The sequence below is a fragment of the Lampris incognitus genome, chromosome 11, assembly GCF_029633865.1.
Source record: "Lampris incognitus isolate fLamInc1 chromosome 11, fLamInc1.hap2, whole genome shotgun sequence".
NCBI classification, from domain to species: domain Eukaryota; kingdom Metazoa; phylum Chordata; class Actinopteri; order Lampriformes; family Lampridae; genus Lampris; species Lampris incognitus.
The window spans coordinates 20,994,424-21,010,189 of NC_079221.1; the positions used below are offsets into that span (position 1 = coordinate 20,994,424).

At 41.1% G+C, this 15,766-nt stretch overlaps 1 protein-coding gene across 1 annotated transcript in view; it reads left to right on the forward strand.

The window, feature by feature from the left end:
- Nucleotides 1–3,527: 3,527 nt before the first annotated feature.
- obsl1b (obscurin like cytoskeletal adaptor 1b) overlaps nucleotides 3,528–15,766 on the forward strand; it is a 51,275-nt gene continuing 39,036 nt past the window's right edge. Inside the window, exons 1-6 of the mRNA XM_056288868.1 lie at nucleotides 3,528–4,542; nucleotides 6,253–6,522; nucleotides 7,454–7,714; nucleotides 7,887–8,198; nucleotides 8,382–8,648; nucleotides 8,965–9,240. Of these exons, the coding sequence (XP_056144843.1) occupies nucleotides 3,528–4,542; nucleotides 6,253–6,522; nucleotides 7,454–7,714; nucleotides 7,887–8,198; nucleotides 8,382–8,648; nucleotides 8,965–9,240 (2,401 nt within the window). The remainder of the gene's footprint in view (nucleotides 4,543–6,252; nucleotides 6,523–7,453; nucleotides 7,715–7,886; nucleotides 8,199–8,381; nucleotides 8,649–8,964; nucleotides 9,241–15,766) is intronic.

Below are 15,766 nucleotides of genomic sequence, written 5' to 3' on the forward strand. Positions count from 1 at the left end.
AATAATGACAATGATGTTTATATGAAGCATTCAGGATATTTGTGTTAAATGCAGCCAAAGAATTTCAGTATTCTTCGGGCGGTCCTATTGCATCAGCATGTCTCAGTTTTGCCTCATCATCTCAGCACTTCATGATAAGGGACATGGCTCAACAGTTTTACAAAGGTGAAATGTAAAAAAAAAAGGTAAAATCTTTAAGTGATCACCATTATAGGAGTAACTAATAAGAAAAGACTATAATAAAATATGTCCAGTGTGGATATTTTACTACCTGAATGACTGAAATGACTCTACATAGACATTATAAGATAAGCATTATTTTCATGATTAGACCCTTTCTTATATCACTTACATTGGTGTGTCACCGCCCATGGCTTCAATTTATATTATACTTGTTTCGGCAATTATAATAAAAGAATATTACTTAAAATTATAGCGTAGGTAAAGCTGAGCCGATAAGTTGTGAGGACCAAAATGATAACAACGAGAAAGAAGATGTTGCTTTTCGAGCAATACACAAAATCTGTAGAAAAATGGCCTATCGACGATGAACTGTTGATCAAGGAGGCTGAAGTTTGGATGTTTCAGCCATAGTCATTGTTACTCCCATCAATTAAAGGTAACCCTATTAATCTGAGTAATGTCGGAAATTTAAGCAATAAAATCAGTTTATGATTCATATCGCACTTTCACATGTTGTGCCAACAGTCATAAACATTCCCCATATAAATTTGGTGCAGTAATGCTCCAATCTATGCAAAGACTCATACAAACTGAGCTGATTCAAGCTCACTCTTCCTTTGCTTTGGTGGTTCTCACTTGTTGGAAGCATCCCTTTTCCAAAGATGTTCCTTTGGATCTATGCTTAGCCATTGATCATCGATTACACACGATCTAATGGCTTGTTCCCACTCATTCAGATGATTGCGTCGCTTGAATCACGTGATGCAAAGGGGGGTTGTCAAGGATGAGCTTTAAAGGTTTTTAGAGACCAGAGGTCTGCCCTTCTCCTTAACTTTTTATTGCAAGGTCTCAAGTAAACTAAGCAGTCTGCCCTGGACTGGTCATCTAAAGCTATCTTTAGCCCATGCTAGCAAGTGAATGGAAGCGCCCGACTTATCTTCACTGCTGTCATCGAGGCTGCTAGTATTTTTAGGGGACAGCAGCAGCTGCAAAAGCATTTAACGGTCTTCCACGAACAATGACACTTGGGGTGTCTAAGGACTGAACACCACAGAGATTGGGGAATCACTCCGAAGTTTCTAAACGTGAGGCCGTGGTGAACACTGCGGTGACATTTTCTAGACCAGTTAGCAGAGACGGCACTATAAGGATGAGCTGGCCATGCACTTGGGACCTGTGAGAGAAGCATTTGTTTGACGTCTGAATCGACTGTCGACATTACTCAGACTTTTGGAGACGAGTGCCATTGCTTCCTTAGCCGGAAGAGAGATTGCGGAATGTATGTTGACGATCGTTCCTGGGAATTGAAGCGAGGTAGGTCATGTAAGGGGTACGCCACCCAGCTTCACAAGGGTCAAAGGTCATTCCAATTAAACCAGACGAGTAAACACAGGGGTTAATCTCCTCTCTTTAAACCTCTGGGGAGAATATTGAAGCTGCAATCAGCATAGAGCCCAGAAAGGATATAGCTAAATGATTTGCAGTGACATTTTTAAATTGCTAAAAACAAAATGAGTTTTTTTTTTTTTAAAAAGGCCAGGAAAGACTGTTATTGCAGTTGATGTCTGCCTTAAGAAATATACATTTATTTTCAAATTCTTCTTATTGCACCACAGTTGAGACGGTGGAACTTATCAATAAGCAGGTGAGAATTTCTAGTACATTTATAATGTACAAGAGACAAAACAAGATTGAACATAAAATGTTGAAACATTGCCTTACACATTGATATAAATAACTTTTTCTAATTTTCCAATGTGTTTCCTAATTTAATGTAAAAAGAGTATTTATGTGCAGTTCATGTGCAGTAGGTCTAAGATGAAAAGAAATTATGTTGTGGCCATTCTTTGTTTTATGTGACATCTCAAGAATGAAAAAAATGTTAAACATGCGGTTGAATGCCAAAAACTTGATCCCAGTTCTCCATGTTATGCGCGTGGACGTATTGAACCAACACATGCTAGTGGGAGAGTGTTTAGAACAATAACAAGCCATGCATATACTAGACCACCTTGATATAAAAAGATGGCCTAAAAATAAATCTGAAAAATAAATAAATAAATAATAAATGGTAAATGGACTGCATTTATATAGTGCTTTTCAAGTCTACCTACCACTCAAAGTGCTCTACAATGTATGCCTCACATTCACACACACATTCATACACTGATGGTGGAGGCTGCCATGCAAGACGCCAACCCGCTCATCAGGAGCAGTTAGGGGTTCAGTGTCTTGCTCAAGGACAATTCGACATGCTCTCTGGCAGAGCCGGGATCGAACCAGCGACCTTCCTATTACTAGATGACCCACTCTACCTCGTGAGTCATGCTGTTCTGAAAAAGAACCTGAGTCAGGATTAGTTCTTTCTTGAGACATTATCCATGTAGACAAAATACACACTGCATGAGCAGTCCCAAAATACACAAACTTTGACAGACTCCAACAGTCTGATATAAATGCCCACCAAGGCAAACTGAAGCTGCTGTACCCTAATCAGAGAAGCCAACCCTAAAATGAGATGCGCCAAAATCAAGAGAACACCGTTAATTGAGAGAAAAACGTCACCCTCCATGGAAGACAAACATGCATTGCCTTTGCAGGGAGATGGCTACCATACAGCTGTCTATCAGGGAATATGACAGAGAAAACGAATTTTAACAGTGACATTTTGAAGACAGAATTCTCTAATGCTTCCAACAAAGGGTGTGATGGAGGCTTAGCATATTTTGACTGCATGGTCTCTTGGGTGGGCATACTGTGAGTTGGGTCTGTGTTTGTGTGAGCACGCGGGTTTCAGGGCGTTCTTTGTGATACCTGACACACGCTCCATTGCAGGTCTTTATTTAGGGTGTACTATATTAAGCACTTTCCCATTGAAATACAGCACCAGCTGTGCCCGGCTATGTGTTGTGGCTGCTGCTGCAATAGGACCAGGCTGCTCAGGCCCCAAAGCTAGCCTGTGCTTCTCTCATGCAGACAGATCTAATTCAGTTTGCACCAATGATCATGCCATCCGTTCACACTCAAAACACATGGATCGGATGCGGCCAATGGGTGAGATGTTTAAACGATGCATGGGTTTTTACCCACTTAAACATAATATTATCCTTAACTATATGATATGGATGTTATTGTCACTAATAAAACTCTCACCATTGACAGATGGAAAATATATCATGTTTAATACATACGCTGCTTCATATTAATGTTATTTTTCCATTATTTTCTTTTTTTAGAACTTTGCGTGGTGCAGAAATCAAACAGTCCTGCTCCAGCATTCACCAGCAAGTGATTGAACTCCCCTAGCTCAATCAAACTGAAGTGAGGCTGCCAAAGAAATAAACATGGATGTGTTTGGTGGTGCGCCCCGTTTCCTGGCCTACCCGCGGCCAGTGGTGGTACAAAGTGGCACTGACGGAGTCCTAAAGTGTCAGATTAGCGGTGATCCAAGGCCTGCAGTTATCTGGGAGAGAAATAATGAGAAGATTGACCCACAGGGACGATATAGAGTCTTCGAGGATGGAAACGTTTACAACCTCATCATTTCAGCTGTAACCGCAGAAGATAGTGGTCAGTACATATGTAAAGCAAAGAACAGTATTGGGGAAACCTACGCAGCGGCCACACTGAAGGTGGAAGGGGAGGCGCAGGAGATGGAGCTACGTGAGGAAAATAAGCCCCGATTCCTCATCAAACCCCTCTCCACTCGTGTCGGTCGTGGGGAAGATGCTGTCTTTTCATGTAAACTGTGGGGAAACCCTCGGCCAGAGGTTGTCTGGGAAAAAGATGGTAGGAAACTCAATGAAATTTTTGAGAGCACACATTTTAGTGTGGGCTACCAGGATGGCGGATGGTTCCAGCTTAAGATCTTCAAGACTCGCGCACCAGATGGTGGGGTATACACATGCAAAGCCAGGAATGAGTTTGGGGAGGGGTTGGCAGGAGCTGTGTTGCTAGTTGATGCAGGCCCAGGACATGAGGACGACGGAAACCGTAATGGTTACACAAATGGCCACTGGAAAGCTCATCCGGGCAAACAGAGGAGTGGCAGGCAGGTGTCAAATCGGCTCAAAGAAGACACCATGACCAAGTCTACCAAAGTGAAAATGTTTGCAGTGACAGAGGGCAAGCATGCGAAATTCCGCTGCTTTGTGACTGGGAAACCCAAACCCGAAATAATCTGGAGGAAAGATGGCAGGCTGATACTTTCTGGGAGGCGTTATTTGTTGTATGAGGACAGGGAGGGATACTTCACTCTAAAAGTACTGTACTGTAAGCAGAAAGACAATGGGGTTTATGTTTGTGCTGCGTCCAATACTGCAGGACAAACCCTCAGTGCTGTACACTTGTCTGTAAAGGGTAAGTCAATATGATCTCCTCTGACACTAGCGTTTTGAGCTTCTTTCTTTATACAACAAGATTTTTTTTCTGCACGATAAACAATTTTTGTTTTCCACACAGTTACTTTGCCATTGACAATTCAATGTCTAAAACACAAACCAACAAATTATTACTATCAACTTGCTAATATTTGTTAGCAGACTGAATGTTTCCCATTCATCAATAACTTCTACAATCACAGGAAAAAAATCCACCCCCTTCATCATATAATAATGGATTTTTCACCTTACAAATGCTAAAAGAGATCTCAAAGCGTTGGCCTAGAAAAAGCCTTTCATACATTAATTTTAATTAGCGGTATTGTCAAAAGAGTACATTAAAACGGCAATTTGTTGCAAGCGTATTCAGTAACCACATTATTTGGCAACTCAATTCAATGACCGGTCCACTGGAGTATTAATGATATGTGTTAATTGTTTGAAATTTGACTCTAGAGAATATCCAACTATCTGACTGGGCTAAGTTCATTAACATGAAGAAGATTCCAATTGCAGGACCGATGTCTGCAATGTCATTTAGCTTGTGAAAGGTCTGGGGTCGTCCATGTGATTGAAATCTGTGGGGATGGGGTCAGATTTCCCACACGGCACAGGGAAGTGAAAAGATATGGTACCGATATCAAGTATTGTATCAGTAAGAGAAAGAAGAAAAACAACAACATATCATTACAAAACAATATCAATTACCTGCAGCTGGAAGTAGAGTGTAGCCACAGTTTCAAAGGTGATATGAATTATCAATTTTGAGTTTTCAATCGCATTTTTGTTCAATCAGTTCATTAGTAAGATAAGGAAACAGGGAGCTGAACACTCAAGCTACTAAATACAGTCCACACTCTTTTGTTTACAACTGTCTGGTACAGTCTGACGGTGTCAATTACAAACAGTTTATTTCCTATCTGACACTTCAATGTGTTAATGATCTTTTCATTCCTCAACTAAATGAACTGCTCGCCTCTCATTTGCATATCTTGTTTGCTTCACTGCTATTTGCCACCAAATTGATTTCAATTTGCAGATTATAGTGCAGCTCCGGGCCAATGTTGTAGATGCAGAATGTTTGTTAACTACGTTCAACATTTAGCGACTGCTGTGGAGAAATGTGCCACTATTCGATATGGCTAGTCATGTAAAAGATATGATTTAACCGCTATTTCGTGTTGCTGTTCTAAAATAATATTTCTTCTGTATTCTAGAATCACATCCTCAAAAGTTGACTTAGCTTATGTTAACTTAGTTTATGAGAGAGAGAGAGAGAGACGGAGACAGAGTTAACATGGTAGTAGGGAGCACATATACCAGAGGAAAGTAAAGTTACAGTACATTTAAAGTAAATATATTCTTATATACTGAGGTGGTAATTAACATTACACTAAATCCTGTTCTAGAGAAGTTTGCTGGAAGAATGCAAAAGAATGCTGAATCAGTACTTGGCTTGACCACGTAAACAAATATTATGACAACGTAAAAAAAAATCCTTACCTTATTTTATTATTATTTTATGTTTTATTCTTATTTTATTTCTTTAACTTTAACTAAATACATTATTTTCCTCTAAAACTAGCTTTGCAAAATTGACTTCAAAAGGTGTCCTGGAGTTGTACTCCTCCTGCCCTAAAATTAATCATGGTTTAATCATACTGGTGTTTTTCCCCTCCCTTAATACCAGAGCCGCCTGTGCGGTTCAAGCAGCCTCTCATTGATCTAGAGGTATGGGAACGGGACTTGGCTGTTCTTGAGTGTGAGGTTCCAGAAGACTCAGTTCCCATCACGTGGTATCTGGAGGACCGACGACTGCAGCCAGGGGCCAAATATGGGATGGAAGAGTGGGGAACCAAACGGCGACTAACTATCCGTGACATTGACGTCGATGACGATGGGATTTACCTATGTGAGATGCCTGATGGAGGGAGAAGCATTGCAGAGGTAGCTGTGAGAGGTAAGCCACAGTCACAAAAAAAACATTTTCTTTGCTAAATTGAGGAATCTATCCTAGTGACATTTGTGAAGACATACTATTTACATCATAATGGAGCACATAGGCTATAAGCAGTCTCATAAGGTAAAGGGACCACAGTGCATCTGTCTTTCTTTATTGTTTGCATGTTGTCTATGTGTTGAAATGTACGAAGCTCTCTAAAATCTGTTCTGAAAAACACATTTCTTCAGCCTGCCTGTGTGGCAAGAGTCTTGAATGTTTACAAAAGTTTGTGATGCAAAGGAACATTGAAAGACATTAAACGGAAGATTAACAGCTTCTACTGATTCTACTGATTAGATATTGTGTGGATATCTACTCCCTTGGTTGCCACTGGTATCTGAGGTGATGAGCAGTTGCAAGTTAGTGGGCCCATCCAAAATACTGCCTTCTAGATAATGAGCGTGATTCTCCCACGTGCTATGTCCTCCTGGCAAAACTCCTCACTGTCGGGTGAAAAGCAGCGGCTGGCGACTCCATGTGTATCGGAGGAGGCATGTGGTAGTCTGCAGTCCTCCCCAGATCGGCAGAGGGAGTGGAGCAGTGACCGGGATGGCCCGGAAGAGTGGGGTGATTGGCTGGATACAACTGGGGATAAAAAGGGGGACAATTAAAAAAAAGAAAAAAGAACTAGTCCTTTTCCATGATTTTCTTCATCCATTTCACAGTACTATTTTGCTACAAATGTTGCTTTTTCCAATATGTTTGAGTGGCTGTTGGTCATTCTTTTACCTATTCAACCATTATTGTGCAGCTGTCCAACTGAATAACTGCAGAGGTCTCTCCCTGTTCCCCTCATCATTCACTGAGAAATATTATTTCGTGGACTGTCAAGAATGTGCTTTAGAATTCACTTGGTGGCCTTTGTCCTTTCCAACATGTCTTCTTGCAGGAACAATTGTGCGTAAGCTACCAAGAAAAGTTGACGTCTTAGAAGGAGAAAATGCTGCTTTTTGTGTGGAAGTGGAAGAAGAGGAAATGGACATACACTGGTATAAAGATGGCATAGAACTGCGCGAAACCCACCAAACAATTCTAAAATCTTTTGGCCGGACTCACATCCTGGTTTTTGTCAACACAATGCCCCAAGACTCTGGACTTGTGACCTTCTTCGTAGGCAGATCCAAGACTTCCTCTCAGTTAAGGGTGAAAGGTAGAGTCCGCATCTTGTTTTTAAGACATCTTGTTTTAAAGGCAATGTTTGACTATGACATTTAGTCATTTGTTTGGTTACTTTTGAAAATGAACCATCAATATTTTTTTTCCTAAAAGAAACAATGAACACAAACAGCTAGAAGCATGATCATTTTCCCTTTTTGCTTCAGCGGCCAGACATTGTCCTCCCAGTTGTCCAGTGGGTGTGCAGATCAACACTGAGCGTGCCAATGCTGCTCTACTTTCCTGGGTTCCTGCTCAGGACACACGAAAAAATCCACCCTCTGGATATGTGTTGGAGAGACAGGAGGTGGGCACTGGCTCACAGGAGTGGCTACAGTGCCTGACCACTGATTCTGCCACCTCTGTGGAGATCCTTGGGGACAGTGTACCATGTGAGGCTGATTACCGCTTTCGCATTTGCAGTGTGAACAAATATGGCAAGAGCAACAATGTTGAATTCCCAAAAGCAGTTCATTTAGGTAAGTCAAGTGTCATCATCCCAACTGATTCCTAATGATGCCACAAAGCAATGTTATTGTCCTCTTGATACTTGTTTTCCAGTATTTTGCATTTTATTCCTTGAAATTCATTCAATCATTCAATTGTTTAAGAAGGATGAAGAGCGCTGTATAGCAACAAAACTGCTTTGAAATCTCTTTCAGTCCCAGTGGCCAGAATACAGACCCCCTTACAGGATGCCTTGGTGCCAGAGGGGCAAGACGCCATCTTCTCTATTGAACTTTCTGCTTCAGTTATTGGGACATGGTTCTTAAATGGTACTCAGCTCCAGGAGGACGAGCATTACTCCATGCGACGGACAAGAACGCACCAGTCTCTTCGCATTCGAGGGGTGCAAGACACCGACAATGGAGCTGAGATTACATTCATTGCCTATGGCATTCGGGATTCTGCAGCATTATACATTCAAGGTAGGTATTGGCCAGTTTCTGTAATTCCAAAATTAGTTAAGGCAACTCATGTCCTTCTGTTACTTTGATAAGTATACTGTGAGATGCATAATTGGGTTTTTTTTTCTGTTTTTCTTCATGGGAGCCCTAGGTATCAAACTGCTACAAATCGGCAAATTGTCTTACATACAGTAAAAAGTGCACTGTAAAAAAGTTGCATGGCGCATGTGTGATTGTACAATTTAACACTAATTCAAACCTATTGTTATCACTCCATATGACATAACGTAATCAGTGGAGTTAAAAAAAAATCCTCATTTTTCTCCAAAATTTACAGCTCCTCTTGTGAAGTTTTCTTCACTGTCAGAAATGGATCGTAATAAATTTGTAGAAGTTGGGAACCCCATCGTGCTCTACTGTGAGCTATCAGATCCTGCAGCTCCAGTGAACTGGTACAAGAACGGGGTGGAATTACAAACCAGTGAGGGCCTTCATATCCAATCAGAGGGCACCATGAGAAGAATCGTCATCCAATCAGCAGAGTTCTCACACTCGGGAGTGTATTGCTGTGATGCCATTGATGATGTCATCAGATTCAATGTGGAAGTAGAGGGTGAGTGGCAGGTGCTTCTTGAACAAGTGTAGTAATTTTCTGTAATGGTAACTAACACACCTTCTTTTTACCTTTTTATTGCTATGGTGATTTTTATCACACAAATGTGTATTTAATCTTGCCTTTAAAAGTGTGACATATCAAAACAAACTATAAATGACTCATAAAACAACACAATATCCAAACCTTCATAGCTCCACCTGTGAGGTTCTCAGCAATCCCAGACACTGAGAGGAACAAGACCATCCATGTAGGGTGTCCCATTATTCTACAGTGTGAGCTTTCAGATCCCTCTGCACAGGTGCACTGGTACAAGGATGGATCGAAGCTCCTTCCTCAAATTGGATTAGATATTGTAACAGACGACTTGACAAGGACATTGATTGTCCAGCCTGCAGAACTTTTCCACTCTGGGTTATACAGTTGCAAGACAAAAGGTGACGCCATCACATTCAATGTGGACGTCAAAGGTGACTTGAAATTTTACCTTGAGCAATATGAAAAATTAACAAGCTTCTCAGCAATGCTACTAATGGTGATGATACTCTTGTATGTTGTCCTCCGCTCTTCCTCTTCCTGCTAATTAACAATGCAGAGTTATTGCCACCTTTTGTTCATTAGAGAATAGAGCATGATAGTTTATGTCAATGGAATGGCTCTTGAATTGAATACATTTATTTCATGATTAATCTTAAAGATTGGTTTGTAAGATTGAGTAAAAGTTGATCTAAGACAAACATGTAAACATATCCATAGCCCCACCTGTGAAGTTCTCATCAATTCCAGAGGAAATGAGGATCAAGTCCATCGAAGCAGGTTGCCCTGTTGTGCTACAGTGTGTGGTCTCGGACCCCGAGGCCAAGGTTTGCTGGTATAAGGGTGGAAAGGAGCTCTTTTCGAACTCTGAAGTAGAAATCCATTCTGAAGAAAACACAAGAACCTTAGTTATCCAGTCTGCAGAGCTGTCCCATTCTGGTGTGTACAGTTGCACCACAGAGGATGATACCATGGAGTTTCAAGTGGAGATCAAAGGTGATTTTACACTTTTCAACTTGTGCATTAATAATGTAATCCACCCTCCCTGTCGCCTCTTTCCTAAAGCCACTAATAAACCCTGCTTTCTCTGTTTATTAAGAGAATGCCTTGTGAGCAAAGATGAAAAAAATAGCACGTTAAATTATAACTATCAGTGATGGAATTATTTCTGATTGCTGTGGCCATCTTTGAAGGTACTTGAAAGTCTCCAAAGCCATTTTCATCTTACAGAGCAATTCTAGCTATGAGGACAGTTTTTGCAAGGTGTCCATTTCTACAGCCTTGATTTAGTCTGTCCTGAATTCCTGTTGCTACTGTAGTGACACCAGTGAATTTCTCAGCTATCTTTGACGTTAAGAAAACCACGTCACTTGAAGCGGGCAGCCCCCTTGAACTGGAATGTGAGGTTACAGACCCTTCTGCTCAGGTCTGTTGGTACAAAGAAGGGGTAAAGCTCTTCCCTCAGAATGGATTGGATATTTGTTCTGAAGGCAGCTTGAGGAGACTCATTGTCCTGTCAGCTGAGTGCTCGCACTCAGGGCTGTACAGCTGTGAGGCCTCTGATGACACTACCCAGTTCAATGTGGATATAAAAGGTGATTTTTTTTTAAATTAAATTTTACACCAAGTAATCCATAGAGCTTTCTGTAAACTAGAAACAACTAACGTTTTCAGAATGCATATCTATCTATCTGTGTTAAGAAGGTTTTTTTTTGTGTGTGTGTGAAGATGCATGTGTCTCTCAAACCCTGGAATACTTAATTTGCAATGTGTAACATTGATGTATGAGTTTACCTTATTGAAGCTGGTCTGAGAAATTACAGAATAGTCCATTCAGGGACGCTGTAGCTACAGCTCCTCTCTTAATCAAAGTGTAGTTTTCCATTGTAGAGTCCAAGATTTTAATATGAATACTCGTCTTTAGCTCCACCATTGCGATTGTCAGCCTCACCAAAGGTGGAGAACAGCCAGTTGCTTGAACCAAACTGCCCCGTTGAACTGGCCTGTGAAATCTCAGAGCCTGCTGTCCAGGTGTCTTGGCAGAAGGAGGAGGATCTTGACTCCAAAAGTGAGCGGGACATGGAGATGGGAGGCCTCAAGAAGACCCTTGTTATTCAACCAACTCACCCCTCCAGCACTGGGGCATACTATTGTGCAACAGCAGATGATGTTGCCCAGTTAATTGTTCAAAATCAAGGTGATTTTTTTGTTGTTGTTGTCTCATGTGTTTCTTTTTTCAGTGGTCACTAACTCTCTTTTCATAGCTTGTGGAATGGCCTCTTACCTGTTTTATTGTATGGAGCTAATATTGTGACATAATTTATTTGAAGTATTCACAATAACTTTCGCTAAAATCCCCCCCCATGATCACCCGTAGCTCCACCTGTGTCATATTCTCTTGGTCCTGATGTTGAGAAGACCAAGTCCATACAGGCATGCAGCCCGATTGTTCGGCAGTTTGAAATTTCAGATCCGGTTGCCAAAGCCTGTTGGTACAAAGATGGAACCCAGATCTACCCACAAAGGGAACCTGAGAGCGAATCAGAGAGCAGCAGACGGACTTTGCTCCACCAATCAGATGGCCTACCCTGTGATGGGAGGTTTGGCTGTGAAAAAACTGCCGATATACAGTTTAATGTGGACGTGAAAGGTGGTGTTCCACACACACCATTTGTGCTACATTATGAATAAGTCAAAAGCTTTTAACTCCGCACCTGAAGCTATCACCCAGCTCATTTTCTTTTCCCTCTGGCTTTGTCCAAACAGCAGAACAATGCCACTCTGGTGATCAGAGTGGGGAGATAGATGATGTGTCTGCCCAGTGCACTGTGGATGTCAAAGGTGATACAATAGTTTTTCAACAATAGAATCATCCATTTTAACCATGCACATACATGCCACTAACTTTAGTGGTGTATTTCATTGATAGTTCAGTCCCCTGAGGCAACAACAAATCATCTATTTTTTGATTTTTCAAAATGCTTTTAGTCATCTTGTCATCCCTGATCTCGTCATTTTGGCTTTTAATCAAACATCTGGGTGTTTAATAAGCAGTTGCTATTTATACTAACATATATGTTGTGTATGTATCTCATTCTTCATCTTAACAGCCATCTTTGTATGCTTGTAACAAGCAGCTTTGAACTCTTCAAGCCCATCTTAAGTCTTGTTCATCACCAGATCCTCATTCACTTTGCTGTCCTGAATTTCTCCCCGTTGCAATGACAATGAACTCTTATCAAAAAGGATAAAATTAATGAACTTTACAGACATTTTACAAAGAAATTAATAAGGGGTTAGAGCACATATCTATATTATTATAGTACTGGGGGTCTACTATCATGGTAAAATAGGAATGATTGTTCTCAATGTCAGACCAAGCCTGGTCGCCCTTCTTAAGTATTTGTCTTTGCAATGGATTATCCCATAACTCCTTCATGCTAACACACAATGATGTGCAGTGCTATTTTGAGAAGAACTATTGAGGCAAACAACCATTGAAAACCTTTCTTTGTGTACATCACAATGCCTATAGCTACATCTCCAAGGCGCTCACCTGATCAAGAGATTAAGCAGAGTGAATCCATTGAAGAGGCTCACCCAATTAAAGATGACTGCATGTCCTCGGAACCAAATTATGAGATCTCCAGCAGCAATGGGTCTCAGATGTGTAAAGAACATTCCAGGCAAATGCCAACTCTTCAATCTACATATCAATGCAGCACTGAACAGACTACAGCTGTACATTCAGAAGAGCACTCCAAATTTCAACAAATGGCTGCTGTCCTCTCTGCTGAGGGCTATGACTCTACACAACCAACAACAGTCCAGTCTGGCGAGTACCATCATTCTACACATCATCCTACAGAGGCACAAATGGAAGAACTTGATGACAATGTACGATGTGCAATAGTCCCATCTAAAGAGATGGACAACTCCCTACAGTCAGCAAGTGTTCAATCAGGGGGGTTATGTACATCTACGCAAACTGCAACTGTGCAATCAGAGGAACTCAGTAGCTCCCTACAAACTGCCACTCTTCAATCAGAGGAGCTCTGTACCTCCATACAGATAGCAACTATCCAATCAGACAAGCTCTGTAACTCCTTACAGACTGTAACCATCCAATCAGAGGAGCCCTGTAACCCCTTGCAGACAGTAACTGTCCAATCAGATGAGTTATGTAACTCCCTACAGACAGCAACTGTCCAATCAGATGAGTTATGTAACTCCCTACAGACAGCAACTGTCCATTCAGATGAGCTCTGTAACTCCTTACATGCTGCCAGTGTCCAATCAGACGAACTATGTATCTCTCTACAGGCTGCAACAATCCAATCAGAGGGGCTCTGCAGCTCCTTACAGACTACAGCTATCAGATCAGAGGGGCTCTGCAGCTCCTTAGAGACTACAGCTATCAGATCAGAGGGGCTCTGTAGCACCTTACAAGCTGCAACTGTCCAATCAGAGGAGCTCCATAATGCCTTGCAGACTGCAACAGTCCAATCAGAGGACCTCTGTAGCTCCTTACAGGCTATAGCTGTCCAATTAGAGGAGCCATGTTACTCCTTACAGACTGAAACTGTCCAATCAGAGATGCTCTGTAACCCCTTGCAAACTACAGATGTCCAGTCAGGGATGTGCTATAATTCCCCTCAGATAGCAACCCTTCAGTCAAAGGAGTTTTATAACACAATGCATGCAGCAACTGTCCAATCAGGGGAGCTATATAACTTGCTGCAGACTGCTGCTGTTCAATCAGACAACATCTATCCAGCAGGGCAAGTGGAACCGATACAGTCAGAGGTGCTGCATCACTCCTCATGTGCAAAAACGGCCCAAGTGGAAGAGTTTTATCAGGCAACAGAAGACCAATTAGACCGCTCTATTAACTCTGAGCAAATGTCATCTTCCAAGACATCAGGGCCCTCTCAGGCCAGGCAGACGTCTGCTGTCCAATCAGAAGAGGTCTATCTGTCAAGGGCATGTGACAATTACTGGAATGATGATGTCATTGCAAATAAGGTGGATGTTGAAGGTGATTTAAATGGTTAGCATTATCAAACAAGAAAATGGATGAGAACAATGTAAATTGTGTAAATGCAAGAGATTGTTAATTGCAATCCTTGACATTTTGACAATTTGCACATTTACTTGCTTGATTTAGTCCGAACTAAAAAGAAAATATGTGAATTATTTCTCTCATGTAGATAATGGAGAATTTTGAGCTTGTGTTTTAAAAGACAGCGAAAATGAAGTGAAAAGTTAATATGGTAGCACTACCATCTAACTTGAATGCATAGCTATCTGAAATCTAACACAAAAAAGAATCCTTCTGTTCAAACACTAATATCACATGTATGCATATCAGGATAGATTTGTTTTAAGGACACTTAGCCCCAATTAATTCAACCGTTGAAATTTAATGGCATGACCAATCCCAGTAGAGAGATTTTGCTCTTCTGCTTATTGAAGGGATAATTGATGTTGCCACTTAATAACAGTGATGTAATTCTCTCTCGATATCACCTCAAACATTCCCAGCTCCGCCTGTGAGAATTACAACACCCTGTGAGGCTGAGAGGAACAAGTCTGTTGAAGTTGGCGATCCCATAGTGCTGCGTTGTGAAATATCAGATCCTAAAGCTCAAGTTACTTGGTACAAGGATGGAGTAGAGCTACTTGAAGCAATTGGGCAAGACATGGAGTCAGAAGGTGCCATAAGAGCACTGACTTTCCAGTCTGCAATGCAGTCGCATGCAGGTGTTTACAGCTGCAAGACGACCGATGAGGAAATCCAGTTTCATGTGGATGTTAAAGGTGATAAAAAGTTATATAAATATACATTTTACATTCATGAAGATAATAATAATGCGGTAGAGAGTTCGTGTTCTGTCAGTGCCACAGGGGGTGTCAAATACTTAAGGCTTTGCTCCCTCATCATAAACTAAAATGAATGGACAAGACCAGGAACCTCTGCATCAATAATAATAACAAAAACGCCGTGATTCCAAAAATCTCTAGAAATGTTAAAATTGAAAACTAATATGGTGGCAGCATTTTCTGAAACCTACACAAGGATTCAGTATGAGATTAAACTTTGGCCTTTCTTCAATCTAATATTCTGTCATCTTCATTAGCTCAGTTTAAGTGCTTTTATAACATTTTTGGAGAATGTAAAGTAATATTGTGTTGTTATTAAGTACCAAGAGACAGCTCCCGTATTTCTAAACATATCAAAACTTAATTTACACAGTATATATGCTTTGCTTCAGTTGGGATAGAAACAGTACAATGGACGTTTTATTAACCAATTATATTCTTCATATTCACATTCCTGTAGCTCGACCTCTGAAGTTTTCACCTCTGTCTGAGGATGAAAAGAAAAAGACGGTCATGGCGGGCTGCCCTGTTGTCCTACAGTGTGAGCTCTCAGACCCCACTGGCCAAGTCCATTGGTACAAGGACGCCATAAAGCTCATACCTCAAG